The sequence below is a fragment of the Cydia amplana genome, chromosome 15 (genome assembly GCF_948474715.1).
Source record: "Cydia amplana chromosome 15, ilCydAmpl1.1, whole genome shotgun sequence".
Lineage (NCBI taxonomy): Eukaryota > Metazoa > Arthropoda > Insecta > Lepidoptera > Tortricidae > Cydia > Cydia amplana.
The window spans coordinates 6,366,826-6,391,689 of record NC_086083.1 but is presented as its reverse complement, the minus strand read 5'-3'; the positions used below and the strand labels follow the sequence as shown (position 1 = coordinate 6,391,689).

At 38.6% G+C, this 24,864-nt stretch overlaps 2 protein-coding genes across 2 annotated transcripts in view; both read right to left on the bottom strand.

The window, feature by feature from the left end:
* LOC134654508 (uncharacterized) overlaps nucleotides 1-24,864 on the bottom strand; it is a 121,963-nt gene that overhangs the window by 43,491 nt on the left and 53,608 nt on the right. Inside the window, exons 6-42 of the mRNA XM_063509953.1 lie at nucleotides 21,424-21,551; nucleotides 20,184-20,363; nucleotides 19,335-19,495; nucleotides 17,992-18,282; nucleotides 17,600-17,852; nucleotides 17,135-17,317; nucleotides 16,812-17,044; nucleotides 16,269-16,482; nucleotides 15,695-15,871; nucleotides 14,944-15,176; nucleotides 14,596-14,741; nucleotides 14,056-14,186; nucleotides 13,790-13,978; nucleotides 13,266-13,480; nucleotides 12,808-13,043; nucleotides 12,509-12,639; nucleotides 11,914-12,102; nucleotides 10,678-11,417; nucleotides 10,294-10,543; nucleotides 9,592-9,774; nucleotides 9,165-9,424; nucleotides 8,181-8,349; nucleotides 7,752-7,918; nucleotides 7,272-7,515; nucleotides 6,959-7,093; nucleotides 6,326-6,537; nucleotides 5,708-5,844; nucleotides 5,425-5,555; nucleotides 5,101-5,316; nucleotides 4,598-4,802; nucleotides 4,178-4,318; nucleotides 3,682-3,821; nucleotides 3,044-3,271; nucleotides 2,203-2,447; nucleotides 1,438-1,662; nucleotides 1,064-1,184; nucleotides 406-596 (exon numbers count right to left, since the gene is read on the bottom strand). Coding sequence (XP_063366023.1) covers nucleotides 406-596; nucleotides 1,064-1,184; nucleotides 1,438-1,662; nucleotides 2,203-2,447; nucleotides 3,044-3,271; nucleotides 3,682-3,821; nucleotides 4,178-4,318; nucleotides 4,598-4,802; nucleotides 5,101-5,316; nucleotides 5,425-5,555; nucleotides 5,708-5,844; nucleotides 6,326-6,537; nucleotides 6,959-7,093; nucleotides 7,272-7,515; nucleotides 7,752-7,918; nucleotides 8,181-8,349; nucleotides 9,165-9,424; nucleotides 9,592-9,774; nucleotides 10,294-10,543; nucleotides 10,678-11,417; nucleotides 11,914-12,102; nucleotides 12,509-12,639; nucleotides 12,808-13,043; nucleotides 13,266-13,480; nucleotides 13,790-13,978; nucleotides 14,056-14,186; nucleotides 14,596-14,741; nucleotides 14,944-15,176; nucleotides 15,695-15,871; nucleotides 16,269-16,482; nucleotides 16,812-17,044; nucleotides 17,135-17,317; nucleotides 17,600-17,852; nucleotides 17,992-18,282; nucleotides 19,335-19,495; nucleotides 20,184-20,363; nucleotides 21,424-21,551 — 7,630 coding nt within the window. The remainder of the gene's footprint in view (nucleotides 1-405; nucleotides 597-1,063; nucleotides 1,185-1,437; nucleotides 1,663-2,202; nucleotides 2,448-3,043; nucleotides 3,272-3,681; nucleotides 3,822-4,177; nucleotides 4,319-4,597; nucleotides 4,803-5,100; nucleotides 5,317-5,424; nucleotides 5,556-5,707; nucleotides 5,845-6,325; nucleotides 6,538-6,958; nucleotides 7,094-7,271; nucleotides 7,516-7,751; nucleotides 7,919-8,180; nucleotides 8,350-9,164; nucleotides 9,425-9,591; nucleotides 9,775-10,293; nucleotides 10,544-10,677; nucleotides 11,418-11,913; nucleotides 12,103-12,508; nucleotides 12,640-12,807; nucleotides 13,044-13,265; nucleotides 13,481-13,789; nucleotides 13,979-14,055; nucleotides 14,187-14,595; nucleotides 14,742-14,943; nucleotides 15,177-15,694; nucleotides 15,872-16,268; nucleotides 16,483-16,811; nucleotides 17,045-17,134; nucleotides 17,318-17,599; nucleotides 17,853-17,991; nucleotides 18,283-19,334; nucleotides 19,496-20,183; nucleotides 20,364-21,423; nucleotides 21,552-24,864) is intronic.
* LOC134654499 (uncharacterized) lies at nucleotides 22,469-24,297 on the bottom strand. Its single transcript, XM_063509942.1, has one exon. The coding sequence runs from the start codon at nucleotides 23,916-23,918 to the stop codon at nucleotides 22,500-22,502; it is 1,419 nt and encodes a 472-aa protein (XP_063366012.1). The 5' UTR covers nucleotides 23,919-24,297; the 3' UTR covers nucleotides 22,469-22,499.

The following is a 24,864-nucleotide window of genomic DNA, read 5'->3' as shown; positions in this document are numbered from 1 at the left end:
CTACTACTGACTTATACTCGTACTTAGAGGACCTAACATTATCATTATACATTTTTACAAGCTTTTATTTAGTTTCACCTGTCCCGCTGTCTGTCTGTCGGGCTGTAATCAAATCTTGCAAGTTAAATTTGACCCACTTCCCGGTTTCCGATGAAGCTGAAAATTTGCATTCGTGTGTAAGTCGGGTGACAATGCAATATTATGGTACCATGGAGCTGATCTGATGATGGAGACAGGAGGTAGTCATGGAACTCTGTGATAAAGCAACGGAACCTAATTGTGTTTGGGGTTTTTAGAATTGTCTCGATGAGTATTAGTTGTCTGTGGAGAAAAAAACAACAGTCAGTGATAAAAGCTTGTATCAAAAATGAAATTTTTGCCAATTGTTTTTTAAATTGCACTCACCAGAACATAAGCACGGAATAACCATATATGACGAGCAGCGTGAAGAGTAGCGTGACGTCAGTGCGCGGCAGCACGCCGCTAGCCGTCAGCGCGAGCGTGACGCACGCCACCGTCACGACCAGCTCCACCAGTGACGCCACGAACCAGGACAGCGTGTGGTACGCCAGGTTCACGCCCATCACGGACATGAGCTGCGGAATTGTAAGGTTGAAATAAAAATAATCAACAGAGTAATTCGCTCTTTACACTTTGCCGCCTCTGCTGACTACCTCGGAATATTGGTATGAGCATTTCATTTCATTTATTTGTTGTAAAATCATGTACATAAAATTAGAAAGGTGTTAAATAATCAAACAATGTCGGTCCATGACACCCTGCTAGGGCACACAACATACTTAAAACGAATATAAAGCAGCAGTGGCGGGAACCCAAAAAGATAGACGCTTAAAATACGACGTCACTGCCACAGTGGAAAATTGTGAACAGCGCATTTGGTCTGATGGGCTCGGCAAGTCAAATCAATATTTTGCCATTTGACGGACGGATCAACGTCACTCAGCAACAAACAATAAAATACAATAAAATTTAACGAACATTTTAATAGTGACGACTTGGTGCGACCCTTGAGTCTTAGATTAAACGTACCTAAATAACTTACCATAGTATTCCCCGATTCTTTGTCAGAGACTATGAACCGCACAACGGATGCTACAGTAAACAGTAGCGAGAAGAAGAACGCCACCACCAGCGCTTGTGATTCGTACAGCGACGACTGGAAACTAGGAGAAAAAGAAAAAAGCATTTATTTAGGATACTTATTAACAATGTTACGGCCCGATTCGAACAATGGTTATAAGAAAGTCACAGCGGTACGATAACGATTTGTCAATATCATTTCTTCATAACACTTTAAACTCTCGCGTTTTGTAGGTGTGTACCTATTATATTTAATTACACAAACGGGTCTACCGCGATATAATTGAATTGTTTCATATTCATTTCTTCAACCAGAAAACGTCACTTTTGACTCACTAGTCCTTCCTGTAACACGGATACGGAGTCTGCTGCGTGTACACCGCCCACTTCTCGACCGGTCTAGAAGCAACGTCTCGCTTCTGAACCTTGTTCTGGACGCTTCTAGAAGAATTAGCGGCCAGCTTGATGATGGAGCTGTCGATCAGGTCCTGGATCTGGACGAAGCCGCGGAAGTAGCGCATGTTCTCGAGGAAACTGTCTTCGGGGCCGGGAGTCCAAAATCTGGTGCAAAAAGTAGAATTAACAATAACAATAACAATATTTTTATTCATAATAAAAGTTTAGCAGGAACGTTACAGTGAGCCCCGCACTAGGCATGGCCTGTATCGCGGGGGTCATGATCATCACGAGTTACCAGAAATACAATTTATAATTATACTAAACATAAGAATAGGAATTATTTAGGAAAGAGAGAGGAGTGTGTACTTGTATATGTGTATTAATCTTTTTCGTAAAGTTTCGAGAGGATTGGTATTGAATTCAGTAGGACCTTCAGAGCTACCGATTTGACCCCCATGTAGGCCACGTACCTATGTATAGCGAAATTTATTGCTTTCGGAGGAATAAGAAGGCATGAGCCACACCAGGGTTTTGGTGCCGCTGGTCAGTACAGTTCATCATGTATAAGTATCTACTGTCTATGCCCATAGAGATAATAGGTAGGTAATTGATAAACGTGGCGCCTCCTGTTTGAGGTTTTAGTCACCGAAACATAGTGAATTGAATCTGGAAATGAGCTCACATTAAAAACGAAACACTTACTGATTCCGTAATCTCGTAGTAGTCGGCACGCTCTCTATATCCATACGGATCTTGTATTCCACATTGAGTGGACTCCCTCCCTCCTCGACCACATTCATGAAGACCAGGCCAGCCGAGAATTCGTTGACCCTCGTCAGTCTGACGGCCTCGTGGGTGAGCTCTTTCTCGTTGGGCATGGGTCGGAAGCGGTCCATGTTGATGCAATGGAGTAAGTCTGAGCTTTTGCGGAGCATGCTGCCTACGTTCTGAAAAAAAAATGGTTCTGATTGTTTATTTCTGTCAGTAAAAGTACCTAGGAATAAACATCACTGGTAGAAAATCATCTCTTTCTTCGAGACGACGAGAATGTTTCGAAATGCTTCGAGAAACAAGTTGAGAATGCGTTGGCAAATGAGTCGACTAGTCTGCTGATGATGCATTAATTTACCTTTAAATCTCCGAATTCGTCAACATCTACATCAGGTACAGCGGCGTAGCCTATAAGGGTGTTTCTCAGCTGTCCGAAGGCTGGTGACGCTATGAGCCTCCTCAGAACTGTGATGCCGTCTCGGTGCTGGCATAACTTGTCGATGGACGAGAATGCGTTGGCAAATGAGTGGACTAGCCTGCTGATGATGTATTAATTTACCTTTAAATCTCCGAATTCGTCAAACAGTCCATCTACATCCACATCAGGTACAGCGGCGTCGCCTATAAGGGTGTTTCTCAGCTGTCCGAATACTGGTCATGCTATGAGTCTTCATAAAACTGTGATGCCGTCTCGGTGCTGGGATAACTTGTCGATGGACGAGAACGCGTTGGCGAATGAGTGGACTAGCCTGCTGATGATGCATTAATTTACCTTTAAATCTCCGAATTCGTCAAACAGTCCATCTACATCCACATCAGGTACAGCGGCGTCGCCTATAAGGGTGGTTCTCAGCTGTCCGAATGCTGGTGATGCGATGAGCCTCCTCAGAACTGTGATGCCGTCTCGGTGCTGGGATAACTTGTCGGTGGACGAGAACGCGTTGGCAAATGAGTGGACTAAGCCGACTAGTTTTTGCATGTGAGAGTAGGTTGAGTTTGCCTGAAATGTTAAGGGAGATTAAGAAGCGCTGTCAAAAAGACATGGCTCGGTTAGATATATAATATAGTAGTAGGCAATTCAATTAATAAATAAATCACGAGATATAGAACAGGCCCCGTAGACAACATGTCAATCGCTAACGCTCCGTAGCGAACGATACGCAACCGTCACTGTCGCACTAATATGGAAGAGTGATAGAGATACATAAAGCGTTTCGTTGTCGAAGCGATAGCGATTGGCACCTTGGATAAGCCGGCAGATTAGAAAGCTACGGCAGTCGTGTTCAGGTTCAGTTTTAGAATAAGAAGAATAGAATAAGATTTATTCAGGACGCTTATACACGTCTCTGTTCATCACCCGTGGAAGGGTTAACATAAAGGGTTAAATCTCTTTAAATGTTTTTGTCTTACCTGTTTGATAATTTTCTCGACCATCGGATTAACAGGAGTGTATAATATCTTTCCCATAATGATGGGCTTTATATAGCTCCATACAATTTTGCCACCGTACATGTTTAGTACTTCCTTATAAATAGAACGGCAGAAATCGGCTGTAAAAATATTAAAATATATATTAACGATGACTTACGTTAGACCGGGCCGTGTCCGGGCCGGAGCTTCCGGCGCTTCGTTTTCTATGGAAAGCATCACGTGATCACCTGTCATCTGTCATAGAAAATTAAGCGCCGGAAGCTCCGGCCCGGACCCGGCCCGGTCTAGCGTGAGTCATCCTTTAAACGAAGGTCAAGTGCGTACGGATAAAATTTATGCTCATTTATCTTCAGTATAGCACTCTTTCACACATAGCTACTTATTACAAAGAGATGGCCACGATGACAGACGATAAAAGCGTTAATTTTCAAAATGTGTAAACCTTTACGTGCCGATAATAAAGATTTTAACTCACTTGGTAATACTTCCAACTGCATTGGATCCGGTTCCTTAGAGAAGTCAGTGGTCTCAACGATAGCTTTATAGAAGCGATTGTCTGGCACCTGCATAGGCGTGCCGCATAGCATATTACCGACAGACGCCAAGAAACTCGATGCTGAAATGAAATAACGAAATCAGCTTACACCATAACTTGATTCTATATCAAACCTCTTTAAAATCATGATTGGCCACAATATTCTAATCTAAGTAAACTGTAGTTAAATAGCATCAGGAAATAGGTACATTGTGTGGGATTTATGGGAAGGCTGTTCACAACGTCTCCATTGACAGTGAGGTCCGATAGCAGATTGCGAGCGGGACAGCGATATAATTATAAGAAATTCTACGAAGTCCTTACTTTATACAAAAAATACAATCACGCAATTATACTCACAAGAAAACAGATTGCCGACAGACGTGAAATCAGCTAGCTTCTGGAAGATTGGTTCGTTGGCCAGCACCTCGCTGAGGTTCCCCACATTGTCCTGGATGATAGGCAGGAGTGCCGCCATCTGTGGGTAGCTCTCCAGGACTGCGGTTCCCTCGTTGGTGGTTAGGTTGGATGCGGAATACAGTTGGATGAGGAGGATTGAAGATATCTATGAAGGAACGTCAGGGTTTTATTATGAGAAATGTGAATGTACCTTTTGAAGACTTAGATAATTTGTAACTGTGTAACTTTGTTTAAATAAAAAAAAAATCATTATCGACAAAAAATCTAAAGGCAATATTGTAGTCTTTAGATACACTAGTAGATTGGCTATAGGTGCAGTAGAAATTTTCAATGCTTTGGGATAAACAATTAACTTTGGTAGGTACTATACGGGATATTTAAACGGGAGAATCGTTTAAGTTATATCTGGAAGAAAAACCTCAATCATAACTCTTTCTACCAACCTTATCCAAAACGTAACTAAAGTTGACGTTCTCCATCAACGCAGGCACGATTTGCTTTGCCTGCTCATCTTCAATGCTGCAGAACTGCTCTATAATGGCACCATAGACGTCGTCTAAAGTTACCACGTCCACGTTGGCTGGGATGATGGCTTGCGACATGTTTTCTGTCTGGCAGACGAAGCTGGCGATTTGGTAGTCTGATTTTGGGGTTATGATCTGAAAGAATGCAAATGCAATTTTTTGGGTGGTTCTTTTTTGTTGGTTTGTCTTTAAATTGGCGTTTCTATTTGATATATTTCGATTTATCTATTTGATAACACCTACCGGCTTAAGGTTGATGTACCCTGCGTGAACTCTGGGCGCTGCGATGGACCAGAAGTTGGTATTGTTGAAGCCAAGTGCACTGAGAGCCGACTCCAAGCGGTCCGGCGACGAAAACAACTCTGACACTTCCACTAGAAATATATTAAAATTGATGGTTTGCAGAAGGCATATAACTTATTCTAGATGGCACTCTGCATGATAGTAACTTTTTCAATATAATACTTGCATCTTCAATAATCTGAGAGGTCATAAATTCTAAAAAAAAAAAAAAAAATTTTCTTACCTCTAAGTTCTTCTTTTTCCAGGAAATAGTTTTTGAAGTCTTGCATTATTCTCAACCCATTAGTTAGAAATGTTACATCTGCTTCCAAAGAGGACTCTTTTAAGATTGGTTGGAGCTCTTTTATTATACTCTGTAAACTGAAAAAATGTTCGATATTAAACTTTCGTGAGACATATTTTAAACTGTTTAGACGACAACGGTTTCACTCACTTGAATTTTTAGTCGCTATTGGGGAGCCTGAAGATCCTTCTTCAAAGGGCCCCGAAGGTTCCCGAAGGGCCCGAAACATGTCGCCAATAGCGACTAAAAATTTAAGTGAGTGAAACAGTTGTTGTCTAAACAGTTGAAAAAATGTTTGTTATCTATTTCTTAAGCCGTCTATTTATCGCGAAAGACCTAAACAGATATCGAGTCAACTGAATCAACAAAGTTATACATATATAGGTGTCACAAAAACTAATAGTATGTTTTATTGAATGTTACGGGTTATTTTGTTTTGTCTTGCCGATGTGTTTAGGCTTAGGCTGAGGTTGATAATTCAAGAGACAGGGAATAGGTATACTACTGCAAAACAAGTTTTTCGTCATATATCGATAGCGTATATCCGACAAAATTTACCTGTATACGACACTATCCAGAATCTCATCAGTAAGCAGCCTCATAACGAAATCCAACATGGCCGCCAACCTCCCCTCCATCAGGGCCTGGACGTCCATGCCACTGGCAACGCCGAGGAGACGAGCCAAGTGGCTTATAAGCTGTTCCACATGTTCCACTATGGATGTGACGAAGAAGAGGTGCCAGAATTCAGCAGACTGTAAAGTTGGTAGCTGAAAATTTAAGGAATAAAAGTAAAAGACTATCTAGAGTTCTTGAATTTTTAACACGCTTTTATTAGGTCGACCTGTATGTAACTAAATTGTAATGGAATCTTGCAAGTTAAATTTGATCCACTTTCCGGTTTCCGATTGAGCTAAAATTTTGCATACACATGTAAGTCGGGTGACAATGCAATATTATGGTACCATCGAGCTGATCTGATGATGGAGACAGGAGGTGGCCATAGGAACTCTGTGATGAAACAACGCAAACTAATTGTGTTAGGGGTTTTTAGAATTGTCTCGATGAGTATTAGTTGTCTGTCGTAAGAAAAGTACAGTCAGCGATAAAAGCGTGTAACAAAAATGAAATTTTTCCCAAAAACTTATTAATAATTGACTGAAATAAGTAATAAAGACCATTTTCACTCACCTGTTTTACGACCAGAGTATTGTTCAAGTTATTGTTAATAACTTCGATGATTTTACTACAACTTATATTTTCACAGACGTCGCCATCGATGTTTTGTATTTTCACGCAATCGCTAAGTTCCTTGCATTGATTGATCTGAAATGTAGTTAGTAGTTTTTTGTTAGTTTTTCTTTTCAGAATAATTTCATAGATATACAAATCCAGAAAAGAATATCAAACTTTATCGTTATTCCTCATTCAGTTGATTTCGTAATTTTATCTTAAAAAAACAATATGCAAAGTTATCGGACAACCATTACAATTAACCACTTACTGTCCTCAAATTAATTTCTATATCATTGACGTCTATTTGTCCCCCTCCAATCGTCTTTAACTCCTTGGCCAACTCATTATCCTTATTCAAATACATCTTCAAAGGCGCCATTACGTCCAGGTTGTGCGCCACATCAGATAGCAGCTTCTTCATAAAAGGTGTGTCACTGATTCCTTCTATTTCTTTTATATGAGGTAGCTGTGCTCGAAGCAGTTTTAAGGTGTGTGCTAATACTTGTGCGAACCTGAATATTAATTTCAATTTAATTATCATATCCATGAAAATAAACAGTTTCCAGTGCTCTCGATACACAACAGCATTTATGTTTGGAAAGATCAAAAATACTTAGGATTAAATAATATCTCGATATAAAAAAATCACCAAGAAAATTGGTAGTGGCTACGAAACAAAAGAAATATAATCGAAATAACAAAACACTAAGGAGAGAAGTAAAATATTGAATTAATAATGATTACTTACATGGTGGCGTTTCCAAAGGCATTGCGAGTGACGTTTTTCGCGAGGCAGACGGATAGTTTCGGTGAATGGTTGGACAAATCTTCGAGTAAGTGTAATTCTACGTGTTCCAGAAATTCATTTACTGCCTTGTTGAGCTCGTATTTAGTATAGTTCCGTGTAGACATCAGCTATTTGCAGAGCAGATTCAAGAAGTTATTTTAATCAGTTACTATAATACACTTAACTTATGTACCAACTTTATCACCATTTCATTCTCAAAATAGAAAGCAAATTATTGTTTGTAAATAAAAAAATGGTCTAGGTGCTAATATGCTTTAAGTAGCTAACAAAATTCTGGATATGATTCAAGACCTATGTAAGACCCTGTTTTTTTCCTACAGATCATGATGATTAAAAATCCCCATGATCAGGGTAATACTCTTAACCTACCTCTCTAAGTGCCATGTCCCAATGGAAGTTGTTCTTCAAAGTCTGGTATATATCGTCCATGCTCATTTCGTGCAAGTGACACAGTAAGTTGTCGTATTCTTGTTTTTTGAAAAGCTGAAGATTTAATTGCTTGAACCATGTCGTCAATGGAGAGCAGATGGAACATTTGCTAAAACAACAAAACACCCATAAAAAAAAAAACAAAAAAAAAAGAAAAAAAAAATCAAAATAAAATAAATTTGAATAAAAATAAAATAAATTTAAATAAAAATAATTGCTAAGCGGGTGAGGTGTTCAAAATTACCTTGACGCGCTTTCATTCACTTAACAATAAAGTCGCATCAAGATCATCTTGAACACCTCGCCCGCTTAGTAACTATTGCTGCTGTCTATCAGGGATGTTGCGAATATCCGCATCCGCATCCGCAACCGCGGAACTTCCGCATTATTGTCAACATCCGCATCCGCATAAAATCGATGCGGATTTAATGCGGATGCGGATGTGGAACAGGTCGGTACAGGAACGTCTTAGCATCGGCGTAAGTGCTAGATTGCTAGGTAATTTAGGTATTAACCAAAAAACCTATTAGAAATGAGCAGTCAAGCGTGAGTGGGACTTCATGTGCGGAACCCTTGGAACGCGAGTCCGACTTACACTTGGCCGGTTTTTTGAAATAAAAAATACTAAAATGTAATGTAAATTTGACGTTTTTATGGTACTATCTTGACATCCGCATCCGCAGCCGCGGATGTGAGCCTTTCAAAATCCGCATCCGCATCCGCGGATGTCAAAAAATCGGCATCAACAACATCCCTGCTGTCTATAATTGATTTCCTAAAAATGCAGATCGGCGTAATCATGACGCAAAAAAGATTAATGCTAACTTGAGTGAAAGGTATATTAATTACCTTTTGAAGACAAGGAAGTTATTTATAGAGATTTGATGTAATAAGGGTAAAATCATCACGATAAATATCACAAACCTGGTGTTCAAGAATAGTGTAGCAGCATCAACAGTATTGGTCAGGAATCCAAAAGCCATCTTCGTTACCGACTCCTGAGACAGCAAGCTCATTGCTATCACCCTCACGTGAGCTAGCTTCTCTTCTGTTACCCAATCGGGTCTCAAAGGATTTTGGGGGCCGGTTTTCACCAAGTCGAATTTGGATTCGAAGTTCGCTATGTCTATGTTTAGGGACGTATAGTTTATTTCCTTAGAAATTTTAAGATCCATGTCGTAACCCTGAAAATATGTTATTAACCTCGGTAAAGATCTTTTATAACCAGTTAAAAAAGGACGCCTTGATCGCGATGATTCACTGATTGTGGTGTAATGATCATTATAATGAAGGTAATTGTCGACAATAACAACGATCACAATAATTATGATGAAGTCTCTAACTAAATTACCTGAGATGCTATTACAAGCAGTGGCAGCTCCTTGAATAATTCTGTTTTCTCTTCCATGCACAGCTGGTTCTTTAGATCGGAAATTATTCCGGTCTTGTCTGGGACATAGTCGGATAGGGTTATGTTGGGGAGGCAGAGAACATCTGTATTGTTCACGTTTATGTCTCGAAGGAGGCGGACAAACTAAAAAGATACAATGTGAATGAAGAGTTGGCTAGATTGGCCAAGCTATTAAATGATTGTTCAATCCACGACTTATATAACTTTCTACCAAGGAAAAGAACAACTTGGTTTCTGAAATAGGTATTAGGTATCTAAATAAATGAATATCAATTTACTATGCTTTCATCTAAGACTAAGAAGAAAAAGCAAAGCCGAATTAACCGAAACTGCAAAACAATTTAAGTGTCAGCGTTTAAGGGAGAGAGGTCATGACCCTCGTTCCGGGTCGTTCCTGATGCAGAGGCTGTCCATCGCGGTTCAGCGTGGCAATGCGGCGAGCGTGATGGGCACCTTTGCGTCTGGAAGGGCGCGGGACGAGTTGTTTGATTGAGTTATGGCCTTGTTGAGTTTAGTTTTAATTTAGTTTATAGTTAACTTTAATGTATTTTTAATGTAAATTGGTTAATTTTCTTATTATATAATAAATATTTAAGTGTTACCATGAATGTTTGTAAATATGATACGAAAGCGATTGCTCACATGAATTTGATCAAGATTAGTGACCACGTCATCGACGATATCAAAGCTGTTTTCTAAATTCTCGAAAAATCGTGTAGCGTACTGTCCATTGTAGATATTTCTCAGGTCTTTCCACCAGTTACCGCCGGAAATGAAACTAAGGATTACATCTTGGTGCCGAAGAACGGAATGTAGGTATTTGAGATATACTGGGATTCCCAGGTCGTAGGAATAATTTATTGAGTGTTTTAAATAGTTGATAATTTGAGTCCTGTAATGAGAAATTGGATCCTGAATAATGTTCAAGTACACATTATGAAAATAGCGACAATAAATAAGAAATTAAAACCACTTGCAAAGATCGAATATAAAAGAGACGAACCAAATTAAAATAAAATGCAATACCTTTGTTTAAGAAATTCCCCTACATCTGTTAAATTACCTAATACATCTTGTTGCAAAACGTCCAGCAAATTATATAAACTACCTCGTGTGACTTCATAGTCTTCTGTAACAGTATCTTCAACTGCATCATAAACCACTCGGAAATTCTTAGTACATAACAACAATTTAGTCCTCTGCATGTTAAGTAAAATATCTTTCTGTGTATCATTATTTTTCAAGTCATCACACATTCCTGTTACACCATTGGTTAATGTGTAGTTATCATTATTTTGCCATAAAACATACGTAATTAAATCAAAATGCAATGCTACAGCCTCTGTTGGCCTTCTTTTAAATATTTTCTGTATGGTAGTCAAATCATTTTCTAATATTTTTACGTCATCTTCTGTTAACTCTTTAGCAATGTCACCAACTTTTAGGCTTTCTATAGCAGTGTGAAGTTTGTTTATGATAGCTACTATTCTGGCTAAATAAGCAGTAGCTGCAAATTGTTTCGTATTTATTTCATTAAATAACTTATATGATGCATCTGTTTTATTAACAGTGTACGTTAAAATTGAATTAAAGTTAGCCTCAAATTTATTTTTCATTGTGCTAAGTTTAAAGTCTTCTTCAGATAGAATAGCGACATTTTTGCTAGCGATATCTTTTAGTAGAGTTGTCAAATTGTTTACTTTGTCGAAAGCATCTTCGAAATTACTTATCAAATTACTGGCATTTACGGTGAAGAAGTAGTATTGCTAAAACAAAAAAGAATCAATGTAAATTACATAACAATTAAATACCTTAATGGCTATATATAATTGGATTTTTATTTTGTGCGACATAAGCTGACCACCGAGATTTAAATATTAAGTGGCTATAACATTTGTAGCAATAAAGTATAGTGGCTCAGAAGTCTCAGAACTGAATCATAATTATGCAGTTTTTATGCAACAGTCGATTAGGATTCAAAATCGCTCTACTTCTGGCATGTTTAATCAAGCTAAACTGATGAAAAACAGAATATTAAGGCGGCCGGAAACATTGTAATAAATTAAATCAACCTTTTGAGATTGGGAACTGTTTTAAGATAAATACAGTCGATAAAGCGGGTACAAACAGCTAATTATTTTTTTGGAAAAAGCTTATTTTAACATTCAACTTTAGCCATGGCAGTTAATGCGTTATCGCAACTAAGTAGAACTTAGGTACTAAAAACCTACGAAATCCAGTACCAATACATATTTTACTCACCGGTTTCGCAACGACATCAAGCAATGTGTTATCACCTCTCGGCAGCGAGATCCAGTACAAGAGCGACGGGCAGATGTAGGGTTGGACCCTGCGGATGCTAGCGGCGTCAATGGCGCTGCCGGGAGACGGGGTCAGCGCCGACACCAGGGCGTCGCAGTCCCAGAACTGAGACTGGGACGCTCTGCGTACCTGTTTGGTTCAAGGGGATACAGATATTAGAAAATGGCATTGGATTAAAGAAGTACCTACAGGGCTTGAGCAAGCAAAGCGGATGGATCAGCGATGAACTAATTAAGGAGAGTGTTGATCGTTCTTCGACTATATCAAAGAAATTTTAGAATTAGAAGAAATTTTAGTTTTTCTTACATCGCATACAAATTTGGTTCAGCATACAAAATTAGAAAAAGGCGTATTAAAGTGAAGTTGATCTTCAGGTGAAAAATATTACTATTTAATATAGTCAAGTGAATTCCTGCGCTTTCAGGATGTGAGTGGATTTGAAGTGATAATCCACAGGATCGAGAGAGCTGCTACATAAAGGGTCAATCGAAAAGTTGAGGATGATAATTATTTTTATACGTGGAATGATATTCACTTGGTTCATGAAACCATAATCCCAGTAAGAGTTGAGCAGTACTCCGATGAAGTCAGTCATCTTATCATACAGCATGTAAAGGCCAGTTTTCTTCGTAAAGCCCATTATTTGAAGCAGATTAGCGTCCGGCTCTGAAACCAAGTATTTATAATACGCTCAGTGGGTATGTTCTGCAAAAGACGACGAAGTCCGCGAGATAACCAATATCTCAACAGTTGTCAACTCCCTTCAAGATAATTTCTTATACCCAAGACTAATATGTGACTGCAAGTATGAAAAATATGAGATATTCTTCTTACCATTAATTTCATAGAAATAAGTACGAAGATCTTCAGCCATGTTTTTAACCAGAACAGACAAGAACCTGAGAGAGTTCTTAACAGCACTTCTCAAGAGGAATCTGCAGTCATCCTCTATGTATGTAGCTCCTGAACATTTTACGTAGCCTTCCCATAGGCTGTTCAACGGCACGTTGTCATGGGCTGCTGGTGTTATAATTGAGTCTAAGACGAAGTCCAATTTTGAGAAGAAATTTCTGGACAAACAGAAATGAGAGGGTTAGTTAATTGCATATATTAGCTATGTAGTGGTTTAGGTAAATCTTAGGTCATATCATATCATATTTATTCATCAACAATACAGGATTGTGTTTGAAGTACACTTAGTTACAATAAAATAAAATAGGTAACATTTTGGAAATAATATAACAATTCCCGAGTCCTTTTAGAACACAACAATAGACATAAACTCAACATACCGTATCGCAACATCTTTTCCCCTCAACGTCTGCTGTGCATATCTCCAAGCCGAAACGAACGTCACAGGTCTTTCTGTTATGTCAGAAGAATCGTCCGCTATTTCATCTAGAACCTTCTTAAGGGACGCTGTGTCTTTTATCACTGAATCTAATGTTGAGGAGAACTTCAGAAATATGTGTTGAGATGGTGATGTGGTGTTCCAAGTTTGTATACCCTGGAAGATAAAAGAGTGTAAGAATGTGTACCTATACAGTTGATATATAATCAAAGGATTATCAATGAGTTGCAAGATAGTGGTAGTGGGTGAGGGGCGCGCAGAACCAATAGTCACTGGGGCATAACAGTAAACAACAGGTACTCTGCAACTGTTAGATGACGCATGATCAGTTGCTACAAAGATCTTTGGGGTTGGTAAAAATAGTCCATTTTGCTAGATACATTATCTAGCAAAATGGACTATTTTCGATTGATGATGACGCAACAATCTTACAAAAGAGCATCCTTCATTTAACAAGTAACTTACAAGATTCGTCAAGTTCTTCTCATTCAGATACTCGATCCACTCCCGCTGGAAGCTTCTATCCAAACACAGCACTGTCTCCAGCGCCTCCACGGCTTGCTTCGAGCTGTCCGTGAGGTCCAGCAGATTGGTCAGGCTGTTGGAGCAAGGCCATGGCGGATCCGCGTTGACTGCTGTTATTATCGGTCCTATCTGGAATACGGTATCTATAAAACACTAATTTGTTACTAGTAATTTGCTGCAGTAAACAATACAGTAAAGATACTCACATCGGTATTATCACTGGCAAGAATGAGAGAGGCATCGGCGATCAAATGAGGCAGATTAGGAATCAGCCGGCGAACAACCTGCACGGTGGTGGGAGGTAAATCTGAGGTATAAGATTCGTTCCGTGATAGAGCTGAAAAGAGGTGGAATTTGTTTATGATTCATTTAGGTTACAGTTTGAGATAGATGACGCCCCTATCAGATGGATGGACCACGATCTGGCGAAAATTGTGAAAACACTGATTCGGGGCTGTGAGAGATAGAGTATTACGGCGATCATTGGGCAAATGGGCAGATGATGATATGAATGGTGATAAATCGTTGATGATTATAATGAAGATACGGCAAGTAACAATTTTAAAGATGACATTTAGAAGCTGAATAGATTACATAACTTGTTACGAGTCGCAAAACTAGTCGAAACAGAAGTGCAACCTTTGCGTTCCGATGAAGATTACATATCTGTTTTACATATTGCATCTGTCGGGAGGGTACTTATGATAATAGTCTATACTTTTGACGTTATCCTACTTGTTACATACCTGCAATGACTCTAATGAATTCTTCAGCTACCGCCAGAGGTCCAGTAAGCATGCCGAAGCTGCCTTTCACTTTCATCCAACCCTCGCTGGTCAGGTTGAAAATCTCACGATCCAGTAGGTCCAAGACGCGAAATCCAAACTTAAGACTGAAACAAATTAAAACTAGCGTCATTTATAATGATTTGAATGAATCCTCATATATCATTGTTTAAAAAAATGAGTCTTATTAAATAATAGGCAAAAAGGTACACCCAATCGGATCGCCGCGATACATGGTAAGAATACTGAATACTTTTGTACCAGGAATGATCTGGAGCGATCTTGCTTAATGTGGACTTTTGGACATACCTTAAATGCAAGCTTCTTTGTATATTGTCCTTTCCAAACCAAAAATTCTTTGCTTCGTCCAATAATACTTCAAGTTCTTTCTGCGTCTCTTGATCCATCCCAAAGGTTTTAAATTCGAATAGATAAGTGTAGTCTCTGTCTAGAGTGGCATACAACTGTTTGACTCCGTTTATGAGCTTTGTCCATTTTACCTCGTCTAGCGCGGTATGCTTGGAGTTCTTTACCTTTTCTATCTGGAACAAAATGTATGGACTCAATACTTAATAAGGTTATTCAATTATGTAGTTCAACTGGAACCCGATTCTAGTGTAAGTAAGTTAATACCCTCCAGGAACAGAAAGTTGAATTCTCATAATGTTGAATTATCAAAATGTTGGATTCTCAAAATGTTGAATAATGTTTTCACGGATATCACTCATATTAGACGGAATCAATAGGTAGGTAGGTTAGGTTCGTTAGGTAGCTTCAGATGCCCGAAGGGCATACCGCCTAGAAATAGGAGCCCCGCGAAGCGGGGCTCCGTCTAGTTAAGTTCAAGTCAAAGTCAACATTTCAGGATTTCAACATTTTAGGAATTCAACTTTCTGTTCCTGGACGGTTAATACAGATTTGGCATCAGATCAGATGTATTTATTTAACAGGAAAAATGTTTATACCCAAAGTTCTCATTGAATCTACAAGGAATATAAAATAGAAAATGAATTTACACAGACAAAATTAGAGGATACAATACCGGAATTCAATAACTTACAGCTTTTCCAATTGATGAGTTGCCTAGGAATCCTTTTTCAATTGCACTGGACATTTGACATAAAGCGGAGACCAAACGATGGCCGTCTACTGCTGATGGCATTAATATAAATGAAGATGCCTTTTCGACACCATGGCATAAAATGTCTTCGCTATGTGTCGATAAAGATCTATAAGTCTGAAAAAAATACTTACATTATATTCACGATGTTTGTACCTATAGAGATCAAGAAAGTCATTCAAGAGAAATATAATTTTCCGATATTAACTATATAAAGTTCCGGATCAATAACGTGATTATCATCATTAACTCTGATCGTAAGAGCTTCAAGTTAATGTGCTATTTTATAGTTAACCTTTCTGGTTCCGATTACTTGCGATAATTGAAACAATAATATTCATCTTTTTCTGATGACGTCGTCAATGTCATCAACTCTTTGCCGATACTACCGAATACATTTTACAAAATTGTACCCACCAACTCAATGTGTTTAAAACTCTCTTACATTCTCTTTTATAAAAACTGAATTCATAAATCCTGTGTTACTAAAGTTCATTTACAATTTCAAACCTACCTTTTCTTCATCCAAAGCAGTCAACAGCACAGTCTTCAATACGTCAGGATACATTTCCTTCACCTCATCTGTCACGTCTGTCGGCGTGGTCGCAAGCTGGGCATTCAACGCCATCAACATAGTGGTCGCATCGATCAGAACTGGAGTAATCTTGAAGTCCAAAATCATGTTTTGCTTGACTATCTCTTTTGCTAACGCTCCGTGGAGGGTTATTCTAAATACACATATTACATGTTTTAGTTCACTTAATGACATATTAGAGACTAGCATGACTAATTTTATGACCGACATGAAGAACTCGTCTCTAGTAGGTACAAAGTTTTTCTATTTGTATTTGTAGGCATAAACCTACCTATTTTTTTTGGTAAAAGTAGAAAAATATTAAGTTTCCGTCTTCATTTGTACGTCAATGTCGCCAATAATGCATCAAATGTAGGATTATATACCTAGGTACATATTAAAGGTGTTATTTTAAATTTATAAATTTTAAAAATCGTTTTAAATGGTAGATTAATGAATGAAATATTCTTAAATCTAACTTACAATATCTGATTCCTCAAATTAGTGTTATTCTGAAATATTTCCAAAATGTGTCCGTTTTTAGTGCTATCAAGTAGTGTCCTCCAATCAACCTTAGTTTTGTGCTCAGCGTTAATTCTAGTCAATGTATTGTAGAAATCCTTAAGAACTTGAAAATCTTTATTTATTGTGTAAAGCTGACTGCTTGTGTCTTTTCCTACAGTTTTCTGAATTAATAATGATGCCATATTGTTTATCTGAAAAAAAAAAGTTTTCTTCATAAGTAGGAGAGAAGCGAATAGGCAATTATTTAAAACAAACATATACTATAAATAACTTATACTTACATTATCTCTGACGTCAAAGAAACCAAAAGATTGTATTAGGTCTGAAATATAGTTTTTCCAAGAGTCATTACAGAGTTTACCCTTCAGCATGTCTGCGTCGGAATTTGATACAACAAAGAATCGTTGCAGCTTTAGTCTATCGCAAAACAGCTGACCAGGCAAATTAATTTTAGAAGTGAAGATCTGCGAATAAAATTTAGTCAAATATAGAGAGCCCAACAGAAGATTATCTCTGCATAATTACATAGTAACAATGGTACCAATATGCCAATAACAATGGAGATATGCCAATGATTCATGATTTAAGACGACTTCCACATTATATTATAATTTTATTACCGTCACTAATACCTACTCATAATTACATATTTTCTGTTTAGAAGACTTATAATAACCATTTGATTGAGTAGCACTATGTTATAACACACTATTATTTGATTTCAGCTACATATAAGGATGGCCTACCTGAGTCCTCTCCGCATCAGCCAATGCTTCCAATCCCTTCACTACAATTGGAGCTGGAATCTCCAGCAACAATTTAAAACCCTCAGAGTTCCGCAAGGAAGCATTGTAGGCCACCTCTTCTATATGCATGTTGGTGGAGACGACTTTGTGTGCTCCTTCGATTAGTTTAGTCAGCAAAGTTGAATAGAAGAGAATGTCTTGTTTCTGGTCATCCGGAAACCACTTAAATATTAAATTGGCGAGTTTGGATAATCTAAAATAGAAAAATATAAATTAAACTTTTTGAAATAGTTATATTTGTAGCAGGACTTCTTCTGAGATTTTATTAGCAAAATACATTTAGGTATAAAATGGTTTCTTAATTTGGAGTACCATATAAAAACAATACTTACACATCAAAAACATCAAATCCCGAATCGTTTCCATTTCCATCGAAATCCTGCACAGCGTCATTGACGTCCTTAGAAACGGCTTCAAAATCATTATTACCACCGAGTTTGTTGCCAACGTGGGTCAATAATAAACTGGAAATGTCTGCTACAGTGCCGTTAGAATCCTTATTGGCCACGAATTTGTTCAAATACTGGATACCAACTATAGCTGCGTCGACGAGTTCCCTTACCGTCTTGTATGCTTGTGTGTCGGCAAATGTTGGTTTAAATTGGTCCATGAACTTAGAAATACTGAAATCATTATTAATGCTGTTAAAATTATCCTCAGTTTGTGTTGACAGGTGGGTTTTGTATTAAAATTGATTCTAAGCTTAATAGCATCGTGACGTTTCTGCTTGTTAAAAATGAAAAAATAATTTACTACCTTTAAGTAGGTACCTATTAAGCTGATAGCACCGTAGGGCTTTTTAAACTAGGTAAAAAAAAAATTTAGATTGAAAAATATCTATTATCAAAGTATGTTTGTACTTTGAAATACCTGTGAATGAGACTAATGATAAAATTGTTAGAACAATGGTTAGGTACTTAGAAAATAAAAACGAACATTTACGTGCTCAATGATCACTATGCTATAATTATCTTATAGCTCACAAACAATTAGTTTGACTGATTTTGTAATTCAGAAATTATTAACGGTCGCTTTGAATTAATTAAGTTTCATCCATTGTTTACTTTATTTGCTATTTCTCCATTGTCCCACGGCAGAATATTGTCTATTGTACTCTGTTATGAATAATCAATTAAATTATCAATATCGGAAAGAAAACCTGTATTCATTGAATAAAGGAACCTAGAATGTTAGAATGAAGCAGTTTTATCAATGATATAGGAGACAAACTAACGGACAAATCGCCTGATGGTAAGCAATTACCGTTTCCGATGGACACCTGCAACACCAGAGGGGCTGCAAGTAAGTTGCCGGCCTTTAAGATGGTAACAACATATGTCCTAAATTTTTTTTAAATGCCCAACAAAAAACTTGAAGGAACTGTCATGAAAACCATCATTCGACACGAGAGATATAAAGGTAAGCTGTGTTTTGTGCCCTAAAGGTACTAAAATCACAGCCCAACCCCTATAGACAGAGCTTATAGGACGACTGCCTGTAATGAACGTGTCCCATCCCTACGCTTACGCGTGACATCGCGCCATATTTGGAACGACCAATCGCAACGCTGTGACCACCCCTCCCGCACCTCACAGTTTGGTGACTTGCGTCGCGAACAATATGACCAATATGAGGCTAATATAAAAATGCAGTCCTTTTAAGAATTCTTACTTACAATGTTAAGTGGATGTAGCTGAACTCCTCATTCCCGAAGCAGACTGTCAGCTCTGATGGCAGGAAGCTGTTGACATTTGTCATACGTAACACTGCAGTCAACATGTACCCCAGTTGCGTTAGCCGTTCGTCCCCGCTTAGCTTCTTATACATGTCACCTATCTGTTGAATGATCACTTAAATTAGTAGTACCTGAATACCCTTAGTTTAGTACGCCAATTCCTGGGATTAGTTGCCAAGACCCCAGACCCCAGGCTCCCTTCCATGACCCGTGGCAAAATGCCGGGACAACGCGAGGAAGATGATGATGACCCTTAGTTTAGTAGGCAGTAGTAGTAATTTAGTAGTAGGTACGTAGTAGATAGCATACATTAGAGCAACGGTTCTCAATCTTTTTTTTTTGACGGAACCCTTTTGGAAAGCGAAATACTTGATGGAACCCTACAATAAAACAATAGTTTTTAGAAGTGTATTTTTTTATTAATAAGCATTATAATTATGCTTATTTTATTATTCTAAATTCTTGCGGAACCCCTGCAGGGGTGTCGCGGAACCCTAGGGTTCCGCGGAACACACTTTGAGAATGGCTGCATTAGAGAATTTGGGACGGGTACCGCCGCGACTCGGTGGTCTAGTGGTCAGGACGTAGTCGCGTAAGCTAAAGACGCCGGCTCGATTCTCGCCTCGGTGGACTTGGTCACTTTTTCTTTAGTGTATGATATCTATTTGAGTTTTTAGTTATTAAATTTACTAAATTTTATCAAAATCTGACAAAAAAAACTATAATAAAATAAATATCGGGCCAAGTAAGCTTCGCGGAAAGCACAGGATAACATATTTATACACTTACCATATTTATATATTTCCCGAAATTGACTTCTACTATTAGATCTAAAAGTATTTTCCTTATATCTCTATTTGTTAGCGAACAAAGTTTCTCCACTATTAAGCTCAAATGTTCTGCATTTTCCATTTGCAGCGTCTCTGCTAGTGAACTTGCACTACATCTGTCTATATTACCTTTCATGATCTGAAAAGGAAAAAAAAATTATAGTGCATACTAAATATTTTAATCGCATCAATAGATTTGGCATGTTGCACATTATTAAGTAACTCAATAATAACGATGATGAAAACACTCTAATCGGTTTCACACACTTCACTCAAATTGGTTTCACACAAAAAACATTCAAAGCGGTTTAAAAAAACGTCTAATCTAAAGCCTATACAGGGTGGTCCAAACCTTGACGTCCAAAAATTTTTTTTAGATTCCTCACGTCGTGGGCTATCAGAATATACCCCATGTATGTTAGCCGATTTTTCGTAGTTTTCGAGTTATGATTTTTTAACTTTTAACTTTTGTTATGAAATTCCGGGCTTCCCATACAGAGTGGCTAAAAAATAACTGCATTCCCGTTGCCAAGGAGGTGTTGGGATTATACTGAGCAACTTTTACTATGGGACCAACCCCGAAATCGCGAAAAAAATATTTGGTTGTTTCATACATTTTGGCTGGTCCATTTTCTATAGAAGGGTAAATTTTTTTTCGCGATTTCGGGGTTGGTCCCAAAAATTTTTGGACGTCAAGGTTTGGACCACCCTGTATATTCCTATTAGAGACTCTATACTAGCGTCTTTTGAGCGTCAGCGTCTTGCGTCTAGTCAGCGCTATGGAAAATGGCGTCGCTGCGCATTTGCGCCAACGTTGCGTCGAGCAGCAGCACCCTAAATTAGCGTCTTCCGAGCGTCGGCGTCTAGTCAACTCTATGCCTGCTGCTCGACGCTCGACGCAACGTTGGCGCAACTGTGCAGTGACGCCAGGAGGAGACTCTTGTGTGCGGTCGGTCTTAAATTTCAAGTGGGTTTAATCAAAACGTTCCACCGAATTGTGAACCTACTCCTTTTTATTTTATTTTATTTATTTATTATATTTTAGAAACATACAGTAGTTTACAAACAGTACTTATACAATATTGCTTAAGTTTAGACGGAAAATCAGTCTGTTTTTTTTTTAAGATTAATTACAATTTTAAATGTTACCCAAAACTAACTTTTTAGTAATATATACGAAATTGTTTAAAATAACTTACACCTTGGAAGCTTAGTTCCGATCCCATAATACTTTCCGCGACGTCCTGAGTCACATTGAACGTTGATGCTATATATCGTCTCACTCTAACGGGGCTGTTGAATAGATCCCGGACTTTGAGACCATGTTCTGAAAAGAAAATAAGTACTCACATAATATACTAGACCAGCGGTGCACCTTGTCTTGTCTTTTCATTACAAATTAGCTAGTTTCCAGGCATGTTTTTTTTAAAAGATAATATGTCAACCGATACTACTTTTCTTGAAATTGAAATGTTTCTAATAAACCTGGCGGTCTAGCATGAGTTGCGTTCTCGCGCGCGACTCCATACATCTGGCGAGAACGCAACTCATGCTAGACCGCCTGATATCCATTGTACCTGCCCCAGAAACTATTTAAAAGCAAAAATAAATGTGGCGCTTGCGCCGCTAATAAAATAGGCCCGCAAAAAGAGCGCGGCACATCACTGTCGCCGTGGGCCGTATGGAAGAAATTATGAAAAGTTTTTTTATTATTTTCGCCTTAAAAAATGTGTTCCGTAGTCAATCAGGATTTAGGAATCCTTAAATAGAGACTAAGGTGGGTTCATCAACGATGCCCGCTAGTGTCAATTTGTTTCAACGCATCTGGGACAATGGCGGCCACATTTATTATAGCAACAGCAAAGTGAACCTACACGTACTAGTAATAGAGACGAAGTGGGTTCATCCACGATGTCCAGTTTCAACGCATCTGGGACAGTGCATGGCGGCCGCATTTAAAAAATCGTTCTACAGTTGGTAGAAGGTTCTAAAGGAAAGTGAACTTAAACGTACTGTATCGTAGTGTACATTACGGAGCCTTAATTTACTCATTAAAACCCAAAATTATATTTAAAAACTATTTAATTGACGATGAACGTCTTACATGTTCTATGTGAAAAAAAGTGCAAGGGACGGGTAGGTATACAAAATTATTGATATAGGTGCTGTAAGCGCCTGTCGAATGTTGAAAGGCAAACAATCCTCGTTTCACAGCAATCGTAGACTAGCTTCAGGAGTCTGAACATCTTCCCGCCTCGTTGAAAGGAACAGCCTTTCAAAACTTCAAGTCCTCCGGCGATGGTAGAGGGCAGAGGCGAACGAGTGGTCGTCGTACGCATCCCTTTGTGGTGGTTACGTCTGCAACCCTGGCAACACCGTCGGCTCCCGGGAACAAGCGCGTAACCCTTCCAAGGCGCCAGCATAGCGGAGGCACGTGATCTTCGTGGAGCAGAACCAAGTCGCCCAAATTAAGTTTGGCAGTGTTTGTTCTCCATTTGGTTCTCTCTTGTAATTCGGATATATATTCTCTCTGCCATCTATTCCAAAAATGCTGGCGTATCTTTTCTATCCTAGCATAACGTTGAAGAGACATCTCCTGGCGGTTCTCCAGTGCAGGCGACGGCAGTGCAGTCAGTGGTCTTCCGATTAAGAAGTGCCCTGGAGAGAGGGAAAGGAGGTCGTCAGGGGACGTAGACATGGGGCACAAGGGACGACTGTTTAGAATCGCTTCCACTTGCGCAAATAGAGTTCCTATTTCCTCAAATGTCAAATGGCTATTGCCTATTACACGTTTTATATGGTGCTTTGCGGATTTTACTCCGGCCTCCCAGATACCGCCGAAGTGAGGTGCGTAAGTTGGAGTGAATATGAACTTTATGTATTCTTGATTCGCAAAATCAGACATAGGTTCCTGATTAGCTTTTATGAATTGACCTATTTCTTTAGCCGCGGAGACAAAATTTCGACCATTGTCACAGAATATTTCCGCAGGCTTGCCCCTTCGCGCAATGAACCTCCTAAGCGTCATTATGAAAGCATTTTTTGTTAGATCACTAACCGCTTCTAAGTGCAAACATTTATAGCGTAAACACACAAATAAACATAAATAGCATTTTATTAATTTAGCACCTCGACCCTTCCTATTTAAAATATAGAAAGGTCCCGCAAAATCTAAACCTACTGATATAAACGGAAAATCCGCATTTATTCTCTGAGCTGGGAGATTTCCCATTTTTGGGGTCAGAGTCTGACCGCGAGCACGCCTGCATCGCATGCAATTGTTTACTGTGCGCTGAGCAAGGCGTCTTCCATTTATAGGCCATACGGTTTCCTTAACAAGAGACAACAATAATTGAGGAGGCGCGTGCATATGTTTTATGTGCACATTGGCAAATATAAGTTTTGATAAACGATGAGATGCGTGAAGCAAAATTTGGTGCTTCTTTTCATACGGATAATCAGATGCATCGATTCGACCGCCAACCCTAATCACCTTGTCGTTATCTAAAAAAGGTGAAAGCTTTAATATTTTAGATTTAGAGCTTAACGGCTTAGATTTAGTAAGCATCTCGTACTCATCTTGGAACGATTGTTTTTGAGCGATTAAACAGAGAAATTTAAACGATTCTGTCAACTCGTCAACAGTTAAAACACCTACTCGTTTATTTTTAGGATTTTTTAGATTAAATATCATTCTCTTAACATATGCAAACGATCTTTGCAATTTATTTAGCGTAGAATATTTTTCGAAGTCTACGATGGGAGTTTCTAAATTTACAACATTACATTTAGTTTCAGGTAAGTCATCAATTTTAAGATTATTTAAAACAGGCCATTTAGATTCATCTTCAGTTAAAAATGTAGGTCCAAACCACCACAGATCCAGCTTTGGAAGCTGGCAGGCATCCACTCCCCGCGAAATTAAATCAGCTGGATTTGCAGAGGTAGGCACATATCTCCACGTTGATTCTTTAGTCTTTTCTAAGATTTCATTTATGCGATTAGCCACGAATACCTTTAGTTTAGCAGATTTATTATGCAACCAGCTCAGCACGATACTTGAGTCGCACCAATGCACGATACGATCCGGCTTGTATCTGAGAGAGTCTAGGACTGCCCTACTGAGCCTGGCAGCGAGCAGCGCAGCACCGAGCTCCTGCCGCGGCATGGTCGTAGGCGACAGTTGAGCGACTTTTGATTTTGAGCATAGCAGCCTGACAATGACGTCACCGTTTTCAGATAGAGTTTTCATATAAATACAGGCACCAAGAGCCGACTGTGATGCGTCACTGAAAACGTGCATTTCAATCAATTTTGGTGAATCACATAAAACTCGCCTATCTATTTTGAGATTTTGGATGAATGGTATGTTTTCGACAAATTTTTCCCACTCTTTTTTAATATAATCCGGAACAGGTAAGTCCCAATCTATTTTAAGCTCCCATAATTTTTGTAATAGCATTTTTGGTTTAATTATACATAGACTTAAACAACCTAGTGGGTCAAATATTTTAAATGCGTTTGACATAATGTATCTTTTAGTTATGACATCACTCGGAATAGGATCTTTCACAGGAAAGTTTAGCGTATCATTAACTGGGCTCCATCCTAACCCGAGAGTGCTAGCTGATTCACTAATG

What these genes read in the sequence shown, in the direction of transcription:
- LOC134654499 (XM_063509942.1), bottom strand. Translation starts at nt 23,918, where the DNA reads ATGATATTTAATCTAAAAAATCCTAAAAATAAACGAGTAGGTGTTTTA.